The sequence below is a fragment of the Sarcophilus harrisii genome, chromosome 4, assembly GCF_902635505.1.
Source record: "Sarcophilus harrisii chromosome 4, mSarHar1.11, whole genome shotgun sequence".
In the NCBI taxonomy this organism is placed as follows: Eukaryota; Metazoa; Chordata; class Mammalia; order Dasyuromorphia; family Dasyuridae; genus Sarcophilus; species Sarcophilus harrisii.
In genome coordinates, this window is record NC_045429.1 from 374,246,547 (window position 1) to 374,271,093 (window position 24,547).

At 33.2% G+C, this 24,547-nt stretch overlaps 1 protein-coding gene across 17 annotated transcripts in view; it reads left to right on the forward strand.

Annotated features, from left to right (window-relative positions):
- The window catches only part of RYR2 (ryanodine receptor 2), a 712,857-nt gene that overhangs the window by 374,374 nt on the left and 313,936 nt on the right, over window positions 1-24,547 (forward strand). For 11 of the 17 annotated variants that reach the window (XM_031968518.1, XM_031968517.1, XM_031968521.1 and 8 more), the window contains 2 exons: window positions 3,138-3,221; window positions 15,080-15,100. In XM_031968518.1, the coding sequence (XP_031824378.1) occupies window positions 3,138-3,221; window positions 15,080-15,100 (105 nt within the window). The remainder of the gene's footprint in view (window positions 1-3,137; window positions 3,222-15,079; window positions 15,101-24,547) is intronic. The other 6 variants (XM_031968514.1, XM_031968522.1, XM_031968528.1 and 3 more) reach the window with 1 other exon arrangement.

Here is a 24,547-nt window from a genome sequence, read left to right on the forward strand (position 1 = left end):
AGTGACATATTCTTATAAATTTGACTAAATTCTCTATATATTTGAGAATTGAGGCCTTTATCAGAGGTGCTTGATGTTAATCTCAGTCCTGTGTCCTTCCCCATCAGTTTTCTGTTTTTCTTCTAATGTTGGTTGCATTAGGTTTTTTGAAAGTAAGAGATGCTTAAAATAATTATAAACTATTTGCAATAATATGAAATAATGTGACTGGTCAGTAATTGTAAGTCATCTAGAAGGTTCATTTGATAGAACACTGAACCTGGATTTAAGACCTGAACTTATATTTGGTTTCAAGCACTCAATAGCTATATGATGAAGTAATTAAATTATCTGCCTTAGTTTCCTTATTTATAAAAAGGGAGTAATAAAGGCATCTACCTCCCTCTAAAATATTTTGTGAAATTTAAAGCACAATATAAATGATAGTTTATTATTCGTTATAAGTGTCAATCAAAAGATATTTGAGATTTAATCTCAGACACAGAAAATTGATAGAAATGAGGAAATGTAGATATAAATATAGACATAGTAATATATTGTTGATGGAACTATAAATTAGTATAATCATTCTGGAAAGCATTTACTTAATGTGCCTTTGACTCAGATTTCACTCAGACTTCCTAGGAAGTCTTTGACAATAAAGAAAGGTTCCATATTGATCAAAATATTAATAGTAGTATTATTTTTAGTAACAAAGATTTAGAACAAAGTAAACATCATTTGGGAAGAATACTAAAATAAATTGTAGTACGTGTGTCATTAAATATTATGTTGTAAAAAACAATAGATATGATGAATATAAAGAAATATGGAATGATATATGCAAATCCAAGAAAAAGCAAAATAAAGAAAATAAAGAAAACAATATATATGATGACTATGTCAATGTAAATAAGAACAGCAATTACAAAATAATTGATTGAATGTTGCAAAATTACAATAATTCTTTGCCCACGTGACAATAACCTCCTCCACTTTCTTGCAGAAGTGTGTATTTAGGGAGGACTGGGTTTCACAAGGATGGAACGTTTCATTTTTTAAAAATTTTTACTAATATATTGATTAACTTTTGCTGATTTTTTTTATGATTGCTCTTTTAAAAAATTGTCAATGGATGGTTCTTAGAGATAGAATGAAGGGATATAAGGAAAAAATGTAGGTGATGTAAAAACTATATATTCATAAAATGTATTTTTAATCCATTTTGACTACATAACAAAGTACATTATGATTGTATGCTTTGGGGGTGAGGATAGCAATAGGAAAGAAATAGATTGTGGTATCAGGAAAAAATGAAAATACAATCTTTTTTCCTTTTCATTTTTGCCACTTGGCTAATTTCCCTTTTCTAAAGAAAGATAAATGGCCCATTATAAAAAGGAGAGACTTAAGTTTCATACACATTACATTACTTCTATCAAAGCTATTTTATTAATTATCCTCCTTACACAAAAAATATTACTCCAACTCTTTTTTCTGGCCTTCCTTTCAAGATCAAGTTTTGCTTGGTACTTAGAACTACTTCCTAGGAAAAGCTTCACTTGCACTCAACTTGTTATTGCTCTTTATGTTCCCAAATCAACTTGCATTTACATGTTTTCATGTCAAATAGAATTAAGATATTTGAATACAGAGACTTTTCTTATTTTGTTCTTAGTACCTTGCACTTTGTAAACACTTAATAAAATGCTATTGAATTGAATTTGTTTAGAAATTTTTTTCTACTAAATTTATCTATTTTTAATACACATTGCTTTATGAATCATGTTGGGAGAGAAAAATCAGAACAAAAGGGACTATGGGATATTTAAACAAATAGAAAAAAAAGAAGTGAACATAGCATGTGTTGATTTATATTCAATCTCCTTAATTCTTTTTCTGGATACAGATAGCATTTTCTTTCCAAAGTCTTTTGGGATTGCTTTGGATCACTGAACCACTAAGAAGAATCAAGCCTTTCATACTTTATCTTCGCACATTCTTGCTGTTATTGTGTACAATGTATTTTTGGTCCTGCTTGTTTTGCTCAGCATCAGTTCATGTAAATCTTTCCAGGACTTTTTAAAATCAACTTGTTCATCATTTTTAAAAGAACAAGAATATTTCATTATTTTCATGTACCACAACTTGTTCAGCCATTCCCCAATTGATGGCTATGCACTGCTTTTCTAATTCTTTGCTATCACAAAAAGAGCTGCTACAAACATTTTTGCTTTTCCTTCCTTTATGACTTCTTTGGGATATAGAACCCGTAACGGCACTGCTGGGTCAAAGGATATGCCATTTTATGGCCCTTTAGCCATAGTTCCAAATTGCTCTCCAGAATGATTGGATTTCATATTTCACAATTCCACCAACAATGCATTAGTATCCCAGTTTTCCCACATCCCCTCCAATATTTATCATTATCTTTTCCTGTCATCTTAGCCAATCTGAGAGATATGAGGTGGTACCTCAGAGTTGTTTTAATTTACATTTCTCTAATCAAAAGTGATTTAGACCATTTTTCATATACTCATAAATAGCTTTAATTTAGTCATCTGAAAATTATCTGTTCATATCCTTTGACCATTTATCAATTGGGGAATGACTTTTATTCTTATAAATTTGACACAGTATATAATCAAAGTTGTCCATTTTGCCATTCATAATGTTCTCTAGTTTTTTTTTGGTCATAAATTCCTCCCTTCTCCAATATCTAATATGTAAATTATCCCTTGTTCTCCTAACTGGTTTATGGTATTATCCTTTATATGCAAATCCTGTATCCATTTTGACCTTATTTTGGTATGGGGTGGTTTAGTAATTAAAAACAACAAAAAGATCAGCTTCTTCATTATTCAGAGGCTCCTGAAAAAAAAAAAAGACAAAATTTTGGCAAATACCATTGCAGTAGGGGCCAAAAATATTCTAAAAAGAAATAAAATCACTTAGAAAAGAGAAAAAAATCAAAGGTTCTCCAGCTTACACCAATTGGTTACATAATCCTAAAATGTATTTAGTAACTATTCAACTATCCAGAAGTATTCCTGTTGTATAATTCTAAAAGCATGTATTTCACTGTAGCATAGTTTTGTGTATCATGTTTCTAAATATGACAGAAATTGGTATAACTTAGTTCTAATTTTACTTTCCAGGACTCTGTTGGCCTTAGGCTGCCATGTAGGAATATCAGATGAACATGCTGAAGAAAAAGTAAAAAAAATGAAACTTCCAAAGAAGTAAGTTAAATTCAGATATCTAAAATAACCTGAAGTAGTCTGGATAGATTTAGTCCTACCATGTAATCAATAAACATTTATTAAGCACCTACTATAATATCATACATGACCCTAGGCACTGGGGATAAAAATGCAAAAACAAAACAGTCCCTGTCTTCAAGGAAGGACAACATGTACATTGTAGATATAGATATACATATATATATATATATATATATATATATATATGTATAGATATAGATAGATATGTGAAGTAAAGGCAAAGTAATTTGGTGTGGAGTGTAATGAGGCACTGGCTCTTGATGACATAAAATAAAGGGGAGGAGAAAGTTCATTTAAATAGTGTTTGTGCAAAGTTAAGAGCAGAAATGGAATGTTATGTGTGAAGAGCTGCAAGTTTGTCTTGACTATAGAGTGTGAAATGGAAGTGATGTACATAACAAGACTTGAATATAGTCAGAAATAAGATTGTAAGGAGTTTTAAATTTCAAAAAGAAGAGTTTATATTTAATCAAGGGGCAATAGGGAGCTACCAAAACTTCTTGAATAAGGATCTAACAAGAGGAGACCTGTGCTTTAGGAATATTGCCTTGGTCATGTGAAAGATGGTTTGTAGAGGATGTTTCTTAGGACTCCTTTGGTAGATTATTGAAGTAGCCCAGACTGGAGGTTAAGGTGATTAGATTAGTGCCCATGTGAGAGGAGATAAGGGAAAAGGAAAGGAGGTGTGTTTCAGGGTTGAATAGAAAATACTTTGTAATTAAATAAATATTGGGGAATAAAGTGAGAAGTTAATGATGACTCAAAAGCTGTGAATATGGGGTGCCTGGAAAGATGATGGTGTCTTCGGTAGAAAGAGGAATGAACTTAGTGGAAAAGACAATGAGTTCTTGTGATTTTGTTGAATTTGAGAATTTTTTGGATAAACCAGTTTGAAATACCTAATAGATACTCATATATAGTAATTTGAAACTAGAGATCGAGAGAATTAGTAAATTGAATATGAAGATTTGGGAGCTATATGTATCGTGGAGATAATTGTTCCCAAGGGAGTCAATGTACAAAGGGAGACAATATAGAAAAATAAGAGAAGAGGGCCAATGACAGAGCTTTAGCTTATAGGACAAGAGCTGGATATGAATAATGATTTAGTAAAGAAAATTTAGAAAAAAATTTAGATACATAGAAAGATGGGAATACCGAATGATATTGTGAAATCACATATAGTTTCCAGGAAAGAGAGTGTGATCAATAATGTCAAAAGCTCTATTGGACTTAGTAATTATGGAAAATAACAAAATTGAGTATTGTAAAGGATTAAGAAATGAGTGAAGAGAAAGAAAATGAATGCAACAAATATAGTGAATACAACAGTTCCTATCCCCCCAATTTCCAGAAGTTTAACTTATAAATAGAGGAAAGATATTGCATGTGGCCAAGAAGGGTAAGATCTAAAGAAATGATTTTAAGGATAAGAGAGACTTTGATATGTTTAAAGGCAACATTGAAAGAATCAGTGGGAAGTGAAGATAGGAGGGGGTAGGATCTCGGATGTTAGGGGTAGGATCTCGGATGTTATGTTGACCTTGACAAAGAAAATGTTTCTTTATCAATGTCTGAGGTATATAATTAGAAGATGGGGGATGATATTAAAAGATCAAAAGGTTGTAGAAAGAGAAGGAGTTTATGGTGAATTATCTTGTTTTTCTTTGTATGAGACAAGAACCTCATTTGACAAAGAAGAGATGGGAAAGGATGAGTGAAGGGAAGGCTAATTTTAGGGAAGGAGATGGAGTGAATTATATAATGTATGAATGAATGTAAATGAGTTATAGAGTTTTCAGTTGTGGAACAAGTAGTTAATGGTGATATTAAAGGTGTGTCCATCCCTATGTATACATGAATTGATATAGATGTTTAAGTGATAGTAGTTAAAGAGTTTGAGGTATCAAGAAGTTAGAAAGTTTAAGTGAAAGTTTCCTAGTACAAAGGCATGAATAGAAAAAAAGAGGAAGATTCTAAGTTAGAAACTGAATTTCTTGATATGGGACAAAGAGCAAATTGGGGAATGGTAGATAATTGTCATTATGATCTGTATAGGATGATGAATTTGGAGTGATCCTCAGGGGAGAAGTTACTTAGTAATAGTGGCACTGAGGAACATGTAGGATCCCTATTCTTCTTCCAATACCAATGTGTTGGGGGCTTCCAATATTAAGTTATAACTAGGGCTAGAAGGGATGGTCAGGGATAAAATGTCTTTGGGGGAAACCAAGTCTTTGTGAGTGCTTGTGTCATGTGTGAAATTTAATGGAAAAGTAAACTGAGGTACATTTTTCTGAGCAAGATAGCATTTTATTATTAGGCCTGGCAATCTGAGAATGAAATGGATCACTGGTTGCCTCAATTTTTAGCCAAAGACAAAGAATTAGAGATGGAACTCCTTTTTATAAGCATAGAACGTAGAATAGAACAGAAAATATATCATTGATTGTAGGATTGGTAACATCATAGTGATGAGACATCATCCTTCCTTTATCTTGAAGGAATGTTTTTTTAATCGATTTATGGACCCAAATGTATCTTGAGGTGATTGATAGTAGATAGAAGAAACATACTCACATATTCCTGAAATGTGACAAAACCACCTTTAATTAGCAAGAATGAGTCTAAAATGGATTAAGATCAGCTAGTCAGCTTCTCAAGGAAAACACACAAGTATTATGAAGTTTTAGAACCTGATGTTATGTGGATTAACAGGTGTTCTTTGGCACAGAATGATTTGTAGATGATGCTGAAGTGACAATTCTCATAGACTTAGAATATTTTATGAGAGAAATTAATTTGTAAATTTTATCTCAGAGTTCTTTGGATAACAAACCAGATTTCTTTGAAAGATAATTTTGTGGTGTAAAGATACAAGATAATCTACCTTCATATTCATTTGCATCCCCAAACAGGGGCTGAATCCTTGAAGCAAGAATAGAATAGTGAACAGCAATATCAAGAGAACTTTAACATACATACTAGCTGAATTCTGATCTAAGTTCAGAGACAGAGAACCATGACCATGTAAGCAATTAACAGGACAAAATCAATTAATTGTAAATAGAATCAATAAGGAAATTATATAGGATCAAATTATATAGGATCTTCTCACTTGACCATATAGATTTATTACAAAAGTTTTATTAGCGGCATTTGTGACATAGTTCAGAGAAAAAAATAATTCTCTGTTAGTTGAAATAGCATGAAAAAAAAAGAGATCATAAGAAAAAGTCTAAGTGAAATGTTAATTAAAGAACAGAAATTTCAGAAAGCATACTGAGTGATAAAACTGGAGTCATACATGGGAAAAGCAAGATTAAAGTGAATGGGAATGAAAGAATGGGAAGTTGGGGTTGATGGAATGGATTGACTCGTTTGCTTTTAGATAGCCTGTCATGGAGATTGTGAATCAAAGAGGTCATTTGAGTTTGCTGATAGATAGGTTAAGTATAGAAAGAGTATGCCAGACTATCCTCATTCTTGGTAGCCTAAGAAAGTGATGGAAGTAGTTCTGAAGATGGCAGATAAAATGTACAATACTCTAAGTCTCAATCCTGCCTCATCAATTCTTAGTATCACCTTTGAGCATATCCTGTACAGGGCATTATGGTATCTGGTGTGTAGAGTAGGTTAACAAGGTCTGGGTGGTGCAGTGTTCAGAAGGATATCTAGTGAAGAGTTCAGAAGAAAAGGGATTTTTCATGTATAATTCTTATTCCCATTTATGGATGGAATTAAGTGGCATTTATCTTCAGAATATTGAAAACTTCTTAAGTGAAATTCATAGGCATTTAAATCATAAACGTTCAAAAGATTGTCTGTCTAATAGTTAATTAAAATCCAAATAGAAAAAAATATGTATTGTACAGATTATAAGTTGGATGAAAAATCCTTAGAATTTGTCCATCACTGTATATGAATATATTATGTGATGCACATATACATGCATACATACAGAGAGGTCAATAGAAACAGGAGTGTATTTGAAGATTTCATGGAATTTTACTGACACCAAGATTCTCCTTGGGGAAAAAAATAAAGAATCTTTTAAAATCAATACTTTTTTATGATTCATGGAGACCATAAATCATGGCAGTTTCTAAGGATTCAAAATTATGGTACATCCAAAGGAGAAAAAAATGCTTGGCATAAGTAAATTATAGGAAATATCCAGTGATAAATTATCATAAGAAAGTGGCATAAAATATATCACCTATGTGATGTATGCTTGGAAAAAAAAAGTGATGATTTGCTCATAAAGCAAAAGTATGGGGTAGCACATAGTCACTCCATATACTACATTGGTACTCCTATCATCTCATGAAACCTAGAGAAAACTAATCATTATGTGTGAACCTTCTGTCAATAGTTTACCAAGAGATATAAAGGGTGCACAGGATGAGAAAGCATGGATAGATTATAATCTGCATAATAGGAAGGGGAAAAAGTGAAAGAAGATTTCAGAACAAATTGTGTTTTCATATCTAAGATCTATGACTTATTTATATAGAAACATTTAGTTAAAACATAATAAAAAAAAACCCTTTTGCTCTAGTGTTTGTTTATCCATATATCTATTTCCTCTGATATTCCTAAAAGTCATTATTTTTATAGTTTATATAAATTTCTTCAGTTTACATATCTCCAAAATACATAAAAATGTGTACTCATTTTTTCATCAAGGAAATCACAAAAGAGGGTACAAATTGTGACAGTTTGCTAACAAATGGCAACTTCACATTGTATTGATGTATGTGAGCACAATATTGACTGGTTATTTCTCAAGTTGGTTCACTTGGATGGTATTCTGAAAACATATCTTGAGAAGGATGATGTTATAAGATTCACATTTAAATTGCTTCTAATTAACTTTGAGATAGATGGAAGATTTCCAAACATGCTATATTCTTTGCAGCAACAATATTTAAAGGCTACTAAAAATCTCTGTTGTGTGGGATGGGTGCAAGACCCCCTTTCCCAAATTAACTAATCAGAGACATCTTCAGGTACAAAGAGAAAACATTTATTTAATCCCTGCAGAGAGAGGCCCAGACACAGCTGGGAGCCATCCCAACTCTGCCATGTGCTCCTGGAACCTGGCCTGCTTCCACCTTGTCCAGGACTTACAAGCCAAAGACCCGAGCCTTCTCGTTGAATAAACTAAAAGGGCATAACCATCTTTGACCAATGGTCACCGATGTTGGCCGCTTCCCACAGGTCATATCACTTCCTGAAACTCTGCAACTTCCTGTATCCCAGGGTTCCCAGCTCTGGGAGCAGGGATCATGTGACTCAATCTTGAGAAATACTTCATCCAAGTTCCATTCACTGTGATTGAAATATTTTTCTTATTTCTCCTAAACAGCTTATATGGCTAAGCGTTCATGAACCTGTAATTTAGTTAAACTCTAAAATTAGAAATTAATACAAGATGGCAGTAGACAAGTCATGCAGAGAATTTGATGATTCTCAGTGAAATTTTGCTCGAGACCTTAAGCCTCAAATACAAGTAACTATATTTTTCATCCATTTTATTCTGAGTATACAAAGCTAAGAGGCAAATTGTGGGATTTTTAAGACTATGAAGGAAATACAGACCCTTCTTTGAGTAATGTGGCATGCAAACAATTATATAAAATAAAAAATAGTAGGTATGTATACAAGTAAATAGCTATTTGTGCTTATCAATATCTACCTATATTTATATTTATATGAAGGAGGATTGAGACTGCTTCTTGAAAGCCCTGATTGTAAGAAATCTAGGGAAGCTAAGAGGCAAATATGAGGAGGAATAGAGTTCTATTCTTTGGAGATAGCAAGTGAAAATGCTTAAAGTCATGAGATGCAGGATCATATATAATGAACAGCAAGGAAGCCAGTTTCTCTGAGTTGTAGTGTGTTGTAGATAGGTTGGAGAGTAAAATGTAGGAAGATTGGATAGGTAGAAAAGATTATGTATGGTTTTAAAATATAAATTTGATTTTTTTATTTTATTCAGAAGATCATAGGGAGCCAGAAGAACTGACTAAACGGGGAGGTGACCTGCTATGATCTAAACTTTAGGAAGATCATTTTGACAGCTAAATGGAGGATAGTTTTGGGAGAAAATTAAGGCAGGAATATCAAGAAGCAGGCTATTGCAAACATACCTGTGAGATTGTGAATACCTGTCTCAGGATAGTTGCAGTGTCATAAGGAAGGAGTGAATATAAACAAGAGATGTGAGGAGGGTAGAATTGATAGAACTTAAAAAATGTTCAGATATGGAGCATGAGATGATGACTTGAAAATAATTCCCAGGTTATGAATGTGGGTGAATGAGTGAATGATGATATTGAGGGATGATACACCCTAACAGCATTTGGGGGTCTCCAGGCCAGTGTTGCAGGTTTTTCAAAAGAATTCGCATGCCAGTCTCCAAGTTAAAGTTAGCAAAACAAGCAGTTTATTATGACACTGAGGATTCTCAGTGGGCTGGATTCCTGATGGAATAGCTGCAGAGCATTGAGAAACGGGTCAATTTTATTTAGTCTTCTGTAGCCCATAGTTAGGGAAGCAATCTCTGGATGAATTAAGGAGGGAGGGTGGTGATCTAGAGAATAATATCCAAATGAATTAAGGATGGAGGGTGGTGGTCTAAAGAGTAATTTCCAGGTGAATTAAGGGTAGTGATTATTTTAGGAGTTTTCCAAGCTAGAAGTTAAAGAGTAAACTCCAGGTAAATTAAGGGTGGGGGGTGGAGGCCAAAGCCAGAAGATTCAGAGTTTTCTGACCCAGGTCCCCCACAAAGATCAAGGGACCAAAGAGTCGTATTATATCAGTGATACTCTTGACAATAATAAGAAGGCTAAGAAAGGGGCAGGGTTTGGTTGGTAGGGAGGGAAGGTAATGATTCAGTTTTGGAAAAATTGGATTTTAAAAGTCTACAAGTCATTTAGTTTTAGATTCCAGAAGGCAATTGAAGATATGAGACTGAAGGTCAGCAGAGAGGTTAGGACTAGACAAAAATATCTCAGAGTCATCTGCATAAAAATGATAGTTGGTGCTGTGGGAGCTTATGGTATTACCCAGTGAAATACAATGGAGGGAGAAGAGAAGAGGGCTGAGTGCAGAATACTAGAGTCAACATGTGATTAGCAGGTAAGATAGATGGAGATCTAGTGAAAGATGGAGAAGGAGCAGTTAGAAAGGTAGTTGAGTTGTGCCATTAAAATTTAATGAGTAGTATGTATCAAACAGAATAGAGTGATTTTGAAGGGGGAGTGAAAATGTGTTCCCTTTAAAATTATCACTCTGAAACTTTTGATCTTGGAGTTTCAGACTCTCCTGGGAAAGCATATCTCCCCAGATAAGTTGTGTCGTTATTCAATCAGAAATCTTGGTCAAAAAGCACTCCATTGATCTTTTGGGGATGCCAGACTCTTTTAAATTCCATTTGGATATCTGGGTCAGATATTGATGAGCATCTAGGCCTGGGGACTTTGGCTTTCTTTTCACCTGAAATCTGAGCCTCAAGATTCCTTTTTAAAAGGGCTTCCTTTCTAGAAGGAGAAGATAACAATGGAAAACTGTGGGGCAAAGAACAAAAGATTCTTTTTAAATCTCAGGCCCTCAGTCCAGATTACAAAATCCAGTCCCTGCTCCTAAGGAGTTTACATTCTTACAATCTTTTGGATGAAATAATCTTTACCACTGACTGCCTGTGGACTTTAATTTTCTAATTTTTGTTTCATTTCTCCAGTTTAATTTTTATAATTGCGGAAACCAAATAAATGCTCATCTATTTCCCACAAAAAATAGGTAATTCTATAATTCACAGACTTTTAGAACTATTAGTAATCATAACTGAATCTCAGGAATAGTAAATAGTGTAATGCTAGAGAAACTGAGGCAGGATAGAGATTAGAGATTTTTTAGTAATTTATTTAAAAGAGATTTACTGGAACCAAATAGATCCATGGTTTAGTCCCAGGGCTTAATGATACTATCATCTTCAAGAATCCAGCAGGGAATGTCTTTTATTCTTTTATAGGGTAACAGGAACAATCATATAATGGGGGAGGTACATGAGATGGGGATGACCTAATGGGGGGAGGTACCAGAAAGGCTCCTGATAATTCTAATGATGTCTAAGATATAAGACCTCTATCCCATCAAACATTAAGAAGGAATAATTATAGCCTGATCTAAGTAAGACTTTTATCCTATCAAACATTAAGAGGTAATGGTTGTAACCTAAGGCAGAGTAACTGAGTAGGACAATTAGGGAAACTGAGTCAGGACATTAAAAGGGAACTGTGGCACAACAATAGAAACATTAGAATTGGTAAATTATCCACGAAAGTTAGTCAGTAGAACAACAATGATACATAGAAGGCATTTAATTTATACTTTTTAAATTGAGTTATTTCTCAGTATGGAAGGCAATGGAAATTTCCAACGATCTTCATAAATCTTGTGCTGCATTTGTACATTCATTATGACAAGTCTATATTTTAAACTTAACTATCTATGAATATATTGTTTTTCTTTTTTAGAATATAAGTTCTTAGAAAGTAGAGGATTTAGTTTTTCTTTATATCCTTAGTACTTGGCATGGTATCTTTTGCCAAGTATATATTTTGGCAATTTTGTTGTTGCTTTTCTGAACTAGAATTTTAGTTGCATATAGAACTGCTGGTGAGAAAATTCTGTGCAGTCCATATTTATAAATGTACTGAAACTTACAGATTTTACTGGGCCATTGAGAAGTAAAGTTTCTTTCCCAGAGTCATCTCAGTAACAGTGCTGGAACCCAAGTTATCCTGATTCTTTATCCAATATAGTATGCTACCTGGAATATAATAGGCAATTGATAAATTATTGTTGAATGAATGGATATTGACCTTGTTCTGATTTACAAGGAAGCAGCTAAATTACAAATTATGGTAACTTTGAGAGGAAGCGACCACTTTATATTAGTTTTTATAGAAGATAAGAAGGAAAAAGTTAGGTAGAATTCAATGCATAGCATAATGCTTGGCACATATTAGGCACTTTGTAAATGCTAGTTGATAACTAAGTACCTTTCAGAATTCAGAGGAGTGATATATAGAATCCTGTGACCTGAAATTATTTAAGCAAAGTCAGTCTGAAAGGCTCTCAAGAACAAAATTCTCTTCAAGTAAAGATTAATCAGTTTTAATGATAAAGAAAAGGGACAACTATTTTTAAAAAGACTTAAATGTATGTGCAAGGAACAAATCCACTAAATTAAATTTGTAAAGCTATGTCAGTCAATTAACTAGCATTCATTAGGTGTCTACAATGTGTCAGTTCCTGGGCTAAGATGTCCCTGCTTTCAAGGAGCTAATGATCCAATGGAAGAGATAACATGAAAATAATCATAAACAAACAAAATACATGCAAGTTAATTTGGAGGTATTTTCAGGAGGAAAGCATTAAAATTAAGGAAGGCTAGAAGAGGTTTCTTGCTGATGAAATTTTAGCTAATATTTGAAAGAAGCCAGAAAAGTAAGGAGGCAGGAATGAAAAGAAAAAAAAAAAAAAAGATTCTAGGAATGGCAGACATCCAGTGACAATACATGCAGAAGCCGGATGGAATAGCAAGGCAGTTAGTGTTACTGGATTGCAGAATATATGTTGCAGGAGAAAGAGTGGAATAAAATGTAAGAAGACTGAAAAGATAGGAAGGGGCCAAATTGGAAAGGGCTTTAAAGTCCAGGGGGGTTTATATTTGTCATAGGGAGTCCATGGAGTTCATTAAACAGGGAAATGATATGGCGAGATCTGTGCTTTAAGAAGATAAGTTTACAACTACTACTAAGAATGCTTACCAATTTTAACTCATTTTATCCTCATAACAACCTTGAGATGTAGCTTCTATTATTATCTCCATTTTACAGATTAAAAAAAAAAACTCAGATAGACAAACTAAATGACTTGGTTAGGATCACAGAACTAATAAGTATTTAAGGCTCGATTTGAAATCAGGTCTTTCCAAATCCAGGTCCAATACTCTTTCTAGCGTACCATTTATCTGCCTTTGAAGGCTAAGCAGACGATAGTTTGGAGGGAATGAGGAGATATATGAGTCAAGGAGAAAACCAGCAGTCTGTTATAATAATTTCTGTCTAAGGTGATAATGGCCTGTACCAGCACTACAGTAGTGTCAGAAAAAGAAATGTATATATATAATATTAATGATATTGAACATGTCTTCTTATACACTGCTTATCAAGGTAAATATGTCTGCTAAATATATTTTTGAACTAAACCTCATGATTAGAATAACTATATGTGAAATCTTGGCCCTGGACCTCACTACCATAGAGATCATTCTACAGATGATTTAATTTAGCCTTATAGGTCTTGGGGAGTTTAGACTTAGTTTTATTTAAAATATCCTCAGTCTTTTGGCATCTGGACTTTTCAGGATATCCTTTGTTTTGTTAATACTCTGATGTGCCTGTGTAAATCTTTGAAAGCTATTCACTTTAAAAATTAGCTACTTTACAGGTTTCTGGTGAGTTTCCCTCCCCTGGAAGATTGTGGGTAGAATCTATTAGGGGTCAGAATTTGTCAGGGCCCTTTAGAGGAGGTTTTTGTGGTAAGAAGTTTTGACAGACCTAGTGGATGAAATACTTGACTTGGACTTAGGAAGACCATTGTTTGAATTCTGCTCCAAATATTTGTTAGCTTGTATGATTCTGGCAAATCATTTAACTTTCTAGCCTGTTTTCTTATCTGTAAAATCAGAATAACAATTTCTCTTAGTATTGTTCTTAAGGATCAGAATATATATAGGATATTCTGTAAATCTAAATGCCCTATATAAATGTTATATATTTATTATTCTTATCATTTATTATTGTTATTATTAGTGTTCTTTTGCACTGGAAATTTCTAGTTTCCCCTATTTATGCTGACCCTTTCCCCCTTGAACTTCATATAGCGCTTAAATAGAATTATTTTTAGAGTTATCTTATTTTTCTATTACTCTGTGAGCTTCTTGAGGACAGAGACTGTCTTATTAAATACCTTCCCCTCTATAGCCACCATCTCCAGTGCTCTGCATATAATATATACTTAATAAATGTTTAATTGAGTTGAAATAGAACCATACCTTTTTTATTTCCTCTTACCATTTTGGTGGTTAGTGAATGGCATACATATACTTTCAGAGAAAAACTTTATTTACTATTTCTTATATACTTGCTATGAAAATCCAAGCAAGTATTTAGTGTCTATATACATGCTTACAATAAAACTCATTCTTAATATTTGTATGTGTATTTGTTGGTAAATTTCCCATTTGTTCTAAGGCACTTATGAGTTGATTTAATAATGGAAATTATTGCTAACATCCACTAAACATAGACGTAATCATCTTCTGTTATCTTACATTTTTTTCGCTATTAAATTACTTTTCAACTCCATTTAACTTTAATATTAAACAACAAAATTTTGAGGAACAGATATTGGAGAGAAAAGGGAAAAGATTGTTTCTTAATAAATTTGGTATTTTTTTTGCCTTAGTTAGTTAGTATCAGCTTTAATTTGCCTTTCACTGATAGCATATAGTATCTTTCCCCCTCTTACCTTCCTGGGTTTGCTCAGAGTACCTGTTTAGGAGGAGATACAAATACAGTTATATAGGAATGAAGAACTAATTGAATTGGTGCTTCACACAGAGATTCATCAATGAAGCCAAATGCTATCAATTCTTTTCTTTCTTTCTTCCTTTTATTTTTGTTTTTTTATTTTTTTAAAAATTTTTATTTTGTGTGTGTGTATGTTTACATCTTCAGTAATTTGGAGAGAACAAGCAGGTAAGTTGCTATTTTAAAATGTTCTTTGCCAGGTTTAAAAATATTTTAAAAGGCTGGATTTTGTCCAATATAGTACTATTTTTAGTATTCTTGGGATCTGAAAAATGTATTGACACTTTATTACTTAGTCTCTGTTTTATGTAGACATTAGAAAAGAAGTATATACTCATATAGTCTTAGGAAAGTACTTTATAGATCATTTGATCCATTGAACAAGATTTTAAAAATAAAGAAAATCCCAAGTAAAAGTTAAATGATTTGCCATTCTGAGATGCCTCTTCATTTAATTGTAGATTAAAGGGAGAAATAGTTTCAGTTTTCTTAATGGTCACATTATCATTCCTCCTGAAATGCTTATTTTTGGTAAAATTGTTTTATTTCCTATATTCAGATATATTCAGAGTAGCAGCTTCATTTTCAAAGGTGACATATCATTAGTGCCTCACTGATCTAAATATTATTTTATGACATTAGTATTAAGTAAAATAAATTAGTTTTGTATATTATTCTTGGAAAGGAAATTACTGTATTTCTTTTCACTCTCAGAGTACTATATGTTGACATGAAGTAGGATTAAAAGGTCATAACTTTTTAGTGACTTTAACTTAAGATAGAATCCTTCACTAGTTAATTGAGATCAATTTTAGGCTTCAGATTATCTTTTGTAAAGCATTACAATTAAAAACGTTGACTTTTTTTTACAAATAATAATATATAATTAGATTTATGGATGGCCTCTTCAAGAAATTCAGATAGTGCAGAAATTCTCACAGCTGTTATGATTAAGTTAAAATATTAAATCTCAGAGGATGAGGAAACTTGAGTAATAGTATGAGAAATCTTTACTGATGTTCTCCATCATCCTTCCTGCTTTCTCCCATAGTTTTTCTTCAGATTAGGTTTACAATACTTCATGTGGTATAATTCTTCTGTCCATCCTATCTTCCTTTCCCCCCCAAACCTTCTTTAGATGGAGCCGTCAGTTTGGAAAAAGTCACAGGCAAGATTCCTTGTGACAAAATAACCCTGACCCCCAACTAAGATAGGGTAACAGTATTATCTGAAATTCTACCAGTAATTATTAATTTATTTTTTTCTTTCTAGGTATTTTCTTTTAGTACTTACATACTGAATACACCTATGGTTAGGGAACAACAGATTGGTCATTTAGCACACCTTGCTATTAATTACTTTATTAGATTTGTTTGGGGACAGAAAAGTGTCACAGTGGGCAGATCATTAGGCCTGGAGTCAGAAAGATTCAAGTTCAAACCTGGCCTCAGATGCTTACTGGTTTATGACCCTGAGCAAGTCATTTAATCCTGTTTGCTTGGGTTTCCTCAATTATAAAATGAGCTGCAGAAGGAAATGGAAAAACCATTCCAGGATTTCTTCCAAGAAAAATCCATATGGGGTCACAAAGAATTGGACATGACTGGTAAGACTGAACAAAAACAAAAGATTAATTTAATTTCCATGAGAGGTAGCAAAATCCAGTCATTTTGAGAAACAGCCACTTGAAAACTAACTACTGTAATAAGCAGCTGTAAAATAACTGTCCTACTCCAAGTTAAAACATCCTCAGTATGAGGTAGTATAAATAAGAAAGGAAGGACACAGGAAATGAGTGACCTGTGACTTCACTGATTTGGGAATTTCTGATGAGAAAGTTTTTTCCACCAGTACTTTTTGTTCTATGAGGCTGGTAGCCAGTCTGCTTTTCTTGTATATCGGGTACCTACTAAACTCTGGGGGTTAAAGTCCTCATCCTTAAGGAATTTTTATTCTAATTCAGACATCATATAGAGGAACATAGTAGCTCCACTCTGCTCCCAGAGAGCAGAAATTGTTTCATTTTTTCTTTGTATCTCTAGGATTTAGCACAGTGCCTAGAATACAGACAAGATTTTAGTTTATCTTATTCCCTCCACCTAACCTCTCTCCTAACCCAGTTGGAAACTTTCAGCAATACTAGACCATATGCTCTTACTGTCAGACAAGGATCCCAGCCAATTCTTTTCTTTTGCCAATCTTTTGGACCTACTTTTGCATCATAAGTAGAACAATGAAAGGGATTGTTGTCCATCTTTTAACCAAATGTTTTCATACTACTGGAATTTCTCCATTGCTAGGACTCTTAAAGCAAGAATTTTTCCATCTTCTCCCCCTCAGGGCTTTCTCCAAGAAAAGGAAGGCACCTAGTCTCCTTATCTCCCTCTATTTGTTATATATATACAGGATACTGAATCTTAAGGAATGACCTTAAATTGTTCAGTCTTGTGCTTCTGTAGAACACTATGCTGGGACTCATTGCTCAATGGTTAAACTATCCTGATTGTCTATATTCATCCCATTTTAGTGGTTTTGAACCCCTCAAGTCCAGTGTACAAAATCTGATCCCCTTCTTCAAATTCCTCACTTAGATCTATGTATTTTAACTCCACCTCCACAATGTGACACATCAGATCTTTTTGTTCTTTATACTGTGTTTTTTGGAATGCATGGAATAACAAACATGCTTTCATCTTAAATTACTTTTTTTTTTCTTTTTTATGCCCTCATTGACACATGATTTCTTCCTAACTAAATCTCTTCTATTCCAGTTCTGACTACGCTGTTTCTAATACACTGTCCTAAAGTCCTAACTTAGTAGTCATAGTAGGAGAATCAGAATACTTCTTAATTCCCATTGTCCCTTACAGACCTTCCTCTTACCATCTTCACTAAGCATGTTTTCTTTCTCTGATATTTGTGCCATCAAAACTGACCACCCAATCCAGTCCTGATCTTTTAATCTTAAAGAACCCTTCCTAATCAAAGAGTTCAGTACCTACCTCACAAATCTCTCTTTGTTCTCTATCTCCTGTATTCATACTTAGAAACTTCATAAATAATCATACCCCCTCAAACTTCTTAGTTGCCCCAGTACTTCAGTTGACTAAATTCTCATGAACTCCTGCTCTAATAGACTTCAGTGTATATATACAGATAGTCATACAATTGGTTATGCCATCACACATTAAGTATTCTACTTCTAGTGTCAGAACTCTGAAATTCCTTTATCTGAAAATGTTTTCAGTTTTGCAACTTTTCCTTATTTATCCTTCTTAAGACTTCTATTCCTGCAGCTATTCAATTTTTCCCCCAGACCATCATCCCTATACTGGAAACATTCTTTTCCTTCTTATCTTGACCCTTTGATGAACCAAATTAACCTTAAAGCTGTCCTTCATCCTTGTTTCCTCTGCAACTCTTGTCCTATTATCTGTCATGCTTTGATGCTCCTCATACTTGGATAATTTCTGCTGCAATTTACATGAAGTGCAACAAAACTGGAGAAAACTTGGTGATTTTGTCCATTACAAATTTATGTTGTATTATCTCAGTTGAATTCTTTCTACAGTAAGACATCCAAATCTTCTCATCTATCATTAATCCTCCCATTGTATATGCTTCCCATTGTATATCCTTCCCCTCATTCTCTCAGTCAAGAAACTTATCTCATATTTCATTGAAAATTTGTAACCATACATAGAGAACTCCCTCTTTTCTTTTCCTCCTTATGTTACATCACTTAGATATCTCTCTCTACTTTATCCTCCTTCACTGTAGTCTCAAATAAAATAGTGGCTTTTCTCCCAGTAAAGGCATACACCCCCTATCTTATCCTTTCCTACCTTCTCCATCAAAGGACCCCAGCTATCATCCCGCATTCTTTCTCGGGTTCAGTCTTTCTATTTAGACAAATTCCTTCTCTTTGCCTATAAACATGCCCATCATTGTCTTTCAACTCTCATCAACTCTCAGTTGATTTGGCCATCCCAGCTAAATATTGTGCCATACCTTTCCTCTTGTTTGTGGCTCAACTCCTTAAGGAAGCCATCCAAAATCTCTTTTCACTCTCTCATAAATCCTCTTTAATATGGGTTTGCCCTTCATCATTTATCTGAAACCAGAGTTTCTCTAGTTATCATTGGTTAGTTAATGAGTAATCTAATGATCTTTTCTTAATCCTGAGGCTCTTTGACTTCTTTCTGGTAGCATTCAACTTTACTGATCACCTCCTCTTTCAGGACATTCCCTCTTTTTTAGATTTTCCTGATATAGCTCTCTTCTAGATATCTTTTATATATCCAGGGAATGTGCTTATAGGCATCTTAAACTCAAAATGTCCAAAAATAGGACCCATTATCTTTCTCTAAAAGTCTTTCCCTTCTTGAAACTTCTCTGTTACCCTTAAGGTATGATTATTCTAGCCACCTTGATATGCAACCTCAGTGTTATCTCTTATTCCTCCCTCTCATCCTACATATTCTGTCCATTTCCAAATCTTGTTTCTATCTTCTTTTGTATAAGTATCTTTTGTATAATTGATTTCTCTCTACTCATATAGCCATAATTCTAGTGCAGGGCCTTATCACCTTTTATCTGGATTATTATAATATTCTTTAAATTCAGATACTCTGCTGCTTACTGTTCTAAGCTCCTTTCAAAATCCAGTTCAAATACTACCTTTTATAGGAAGACTTTTCCAGTTCTCTCAGTTGCTAATGTATTTCTCTTTCATGTTATATACTCTGTATGTCTCTTGGTACACCTTGACATTTATATATTTTCTCCTCATGAGAATGTATCATTTTTGAGAGCAGAGATTTTCAGTTTCCTTTTATTTTTTTTTTATATCCCCAGTACCTAGCACAGTCAGGTTTTAATAAATATTGCTTGATTGATTGAGTGAATGAAATCATAGGGATGCTGAGTTGAACAACAGGGTAGCTGATTGCCTGTCATTTCCTGTGAAAAGATTCATCAATGACAAATCAATACATTTGATTAAGGTTATCAGAGAAAGAAGTACAAAAGGTCTGGATGAGAGTACAGAATGATTAGAATAAAAAAAAAATTATTTTCCCAGTACATTTACACTAGTAAAAATGCCAGATAGATTTTTTCCTCTTCTTGTTTTTTACCTACAACTGAGATAATTGTATACTCAGCTGTGCTTGTTTTCATCTCATTAATATTTGAAATCAAAGAAAAAACAACATAACAAGCTACCTTTCTATCAACTAGATGGAAATAATATCTCTGTCTCTTTCCTCTAAATTCCTTTAGAAGCATTCATTATATTCCTCTTACTATACTAATGTTCTGCTTTGAATTATCATTATTGGTATCTGTGTCTCAGCTTTACTTCTAGATTATAAATTTGGTAAGGATAAAGATGCAACTAATACAGTGCTGTGTATACAGAAGCCACTCAAATATTTATTGATTTGTTAAATGAATGAAAAAAAAGTTAGATTAGATGTTAACTTATTCAGATTCTTTTTTCTTTTTCTTTTTTTTTTTTTTAAATAACTACCTTTGGTGTATGGAATTCTTCATGAAGGAAACTTTTGATCATTAATCTTCCTACACAGGGAACTTTATCTCCCATATCTGAGCCTCTACCTTGGCTTTCCTGTGCCTAGAAGGCCCTTCTTCTACGTCAACCTTTTAGAGCCTCATCAGGGATCCTCAAACTACAGCCCGCGAGCCAGATGTGGTAGCTGAGGATGATTATCCTGCTCACCTAGGGCTATGAAGTTTCTTCATTTAAAGGCTCACAAAACTAAGTTTTTGTTTTAACTATAGTCCGGCCCTCCAACAGTCTGAGGGACAGTGAACTGGCTCCCTATTTAAAAAGTTTGAGGACCCCTGATGCTTCAAGATTCAGTTCAAGTACTAACTATATAAAAATGAAATTTTGTTGATGTCTTTAAGCACAATTTTATACATGAAACTTTTTTGATTTTCTTTCTAATTGCTCTTGCTTCTCCTGTCACCAACTTATGTGATATCGATTTTGTATACATGTATACATGCATATAACTTGTAAGCAGGGGCTAGTTACTTTTGTCTTTGTATCCCCAATACATAGTTCATAAAACCTAGTTGTTGATTGTCCTTCAATTAGGGAACTAATGATCTCATAGGGTCATGTCTTAACTTGAGAAGGAATTCAATTTAAGGCAGAAGCAGAATTGTACAAAATTATTAGTCTCACTCAATTTTCCTGAGTCATCAAAGTCCATTGTCAAGACAGTGCATAACCATGGCATCTTCAAAGTCTGATGAAGCTCTAAGCAAATGCTTCAACCACTTTCATGATCACTGAAACAAATTGTTTTTATCCATTCATTCTGCCAGAGGAAGTTATCACATGCTTGAGGTAGACATCCCCCTAATTGTTACCCTCAACCTGATTTAGCCTATCTGTTGAGATTATTTTCTGAAATATGGTCCTCAAAAAAAGTCCTAATTAACCAAGATAATTTTGTTTTATTTTCCTTCCAAATATGTATTAAAACTTTTTAAAACATTTTAAAAATGTTTTGAATTCCAAATTCTATTTGCAAGTACAATTAATATGTATATGAAAATGGGATAAAAGTTTTGAAGATTTTTTTTGAGATTGGAATTAAGTACAAGTAAGGAATAGGCATTCTGCTTTTGGCTTTTTTGTTTCCTTATCTATATTTTCCTTTGTAATAATACCATTTGCAGTCTATAAAATAGTGAAATGGGGTTTTGTTTAATTATAACCTGAGTTTCAAGGCAAGCCTAATATGTTTTGTTTGTAACTGTATATATAGGAGGAGAAACCTAAATAATTGAAATAATGCTGAAAAAAATCTGCTTTTCCTACCAGAATTGGTATAAGAACTTTGGGAGAAAGGAGATTCTTTTGCTATATTTCTGAAGTTCATCATAGAGAAAGTCTGGAACTTCTTCTCTAAGACAAAATGTTCTTGTACCAGTTTTAGCTACTTTATTCAGCCTCTATTATCATTCTTTATAATAAATAGGTTCTCCTACATATGCAGTTGCAGATAATATAGCTCAACCTTGCCTTGAAAAGTATCACATTATCTTTGAGTATATTTATTGTTTACTTGTTAAGTACATTTAATGTTCATAGAATTTAAACTTAAAGACATTTATGGTATGTTTTCAATTTTTTTTTCCTTTGTAGGAAAAAAGTTAGAAATGAAAATTCCATATATTTGAAATTGTAGGAAGTGTAAAATTTGTAGAATAGTGAAAAAATAGAAGTATAGATTTAACATGAACTTAAATGTGGTTTATGTGATTGTGGTTGATTTGTCTGATTTGGCATATAATCTAAATCCTGTTCATATGGGGTAGACCATGAAGAGAAATTAAAAGAATTTGTTAGGGTTGTGTTGAAACAATTTTGTGTGTGTGTGTGGGAACACTTTTAGTAATAGCATTATAGAAAGACAATGGCATTTTCAACTCTATCTGTGTGTAGAATTTCCAGTCTCTGTCCTGTTTATGAAGAACAATAGTATAATATCAGGATATTAAGCTTATAAGTCTGATCTGAAAAATCATTGCGAACATCTGATTATTGTATGATTTGATTTTATTTGAAACATTTTTTATAATAAGAACTTTATGATCCTTATATTTTGAAAAAATCAGTAGATTGGATTTTGGTGGATATATAGGTAAAACAATATGTAAGTGAGAAAATAAAATAGATGAATATTTTAACTTTTTATAAACACAAATAATCAGTAGTATTCATATCTAAATGAGCAAAGGGAATCAGATTGTTATTGAACTATACAATCTCAGACTACACTTCAGAAGTCATCCCCTTCTACCCATTGACAAATTAGAATTCCCCTAAAACTTTCCTAGAAATTGATTATTTAATCTCTTCTTCATATTTTATGAGGTAAACATACTACCCTTTAAAACAGCTCATTAGACTTTTGGAAGGCAAATCAAACTTAATTTGTCTATCTGCTGCTACTATTCATTGTCCCTTATGTTACCTCCTGGATCAAATAAGATAACACTAACATCTCTTTTCCATAATTGTTTTTCACATATTGGAACATTATTTCTCTGTATCAGCTCCTCTCAAGTCTAAAGAACTCCAACTTATTTGCCATCTATGGTCAGTTCTTCTTCTGTAAATGAGATTAAATATAAACTTCTCTTCTTAACTTTTTTTAATTCTTCATGGCTTGTCCCCATCCTACTTTTCCAGTCTTCTTTTCCTTTGCTCTCCTTCACTCTGTGATTTAGTTATGCTGACTCACTTGTAGTTCCTTTTAACACTAGAATCCTCTCCTTGTTTCTGACTTTACTGGCTTTCCCTTATTTCTGTAATGCTCTTCCCCCTCACATCTGTCTCTTGGTTTCCCTGGCTTCTGTCAAGATTCAGTTCAAGTTCCCATTCATGCAGGAGGTACCTCCCTCCCAGACACTAATCCATCTACTTTTTTTTCCTGTATGTTCCTAGTTATTTTCATATTATCTCCCTCATTAGAAAGATAACTCCCTGGGAGTAGAAACTATTTTAACAATTGTTTTCATTTCTTTGTATCCTCTAGGTTTAGCACAGTATCTAGCCACATAATAAATGCTTAATGAATGCTTATTAATAAACTGGTTTCCTAATCTATTTATCATCTTGCTTCTTACCTCTGGATGGGTTTAAGGTTTATGAACAGAAAAAAAAAATGAGTTAAAAAGGGATTATTTTTATATTACAAGGGCATATAATATTTGTATTTAAAAATCTAGGGAAATCGAGCTAAATATGATAGTAGGCATTTTATCTGATAGTTTCCATTTATCAGGGTATTGAATATTTTGGAAAACCTCTTCTATGATTTTGAATTTGATATAATTCATCTGTTGACTAGACAAAAAATGGAAAGAAAAGTGGGTTGAATGGTCTTTTTTAAAAAAATGTTCAGTAGTTTAAAAATGGAATCAAAATGACTTTTATTGAAACTGATTGTTATAAAAATATTTTGCATGGTTATTTCAAATTAAAGGAAGAAAGGATAAATAATAACATTCCTCTTACAGGTATATTAAGCATTTTTATATTTTTGGTTTTATATCAAAAAAGCCTAAGACTTTTAACTATTTAAGATTCCTTTTTCTTGCATTATATTGATTCAGTAATTCTATAGTCTATCAGTTAGCTAGTTATTTGGTCAGTAAGTATGTTTAAAATGTACTAGGTACAGTACCAAAGATAAAGAAAGTCAAAAACACAATCCCTGCCCTCAAGGGGATAATTTTCAATTAGGAGTGATAAACATATAAGTAACTGTAATAGCAAAAGTGAGAGAGAGACAGACAGAGACAGAGAGAGATAGAAAGAGATAGTAAATGGAAGGTCATTTCAGTGATGGCAAGGTACTAAAAGGGTGAAGGAAAGGCAGGGAAGAACTTCTGCTGAAGTTAGAATTTGACCTGGGTCTTGAAGGAAGCAGGACACATAGATTGGGAGGGGTGAACTTTGCAGGTATGACAGGCAGCCAATGAAAAGGCATAGAGGCTAGTGTTGCTGGGTGTTTGAGTACACAAAAAAGAGTAAAGTATAAGTGCATTAGAAACACTAGGAAGCTA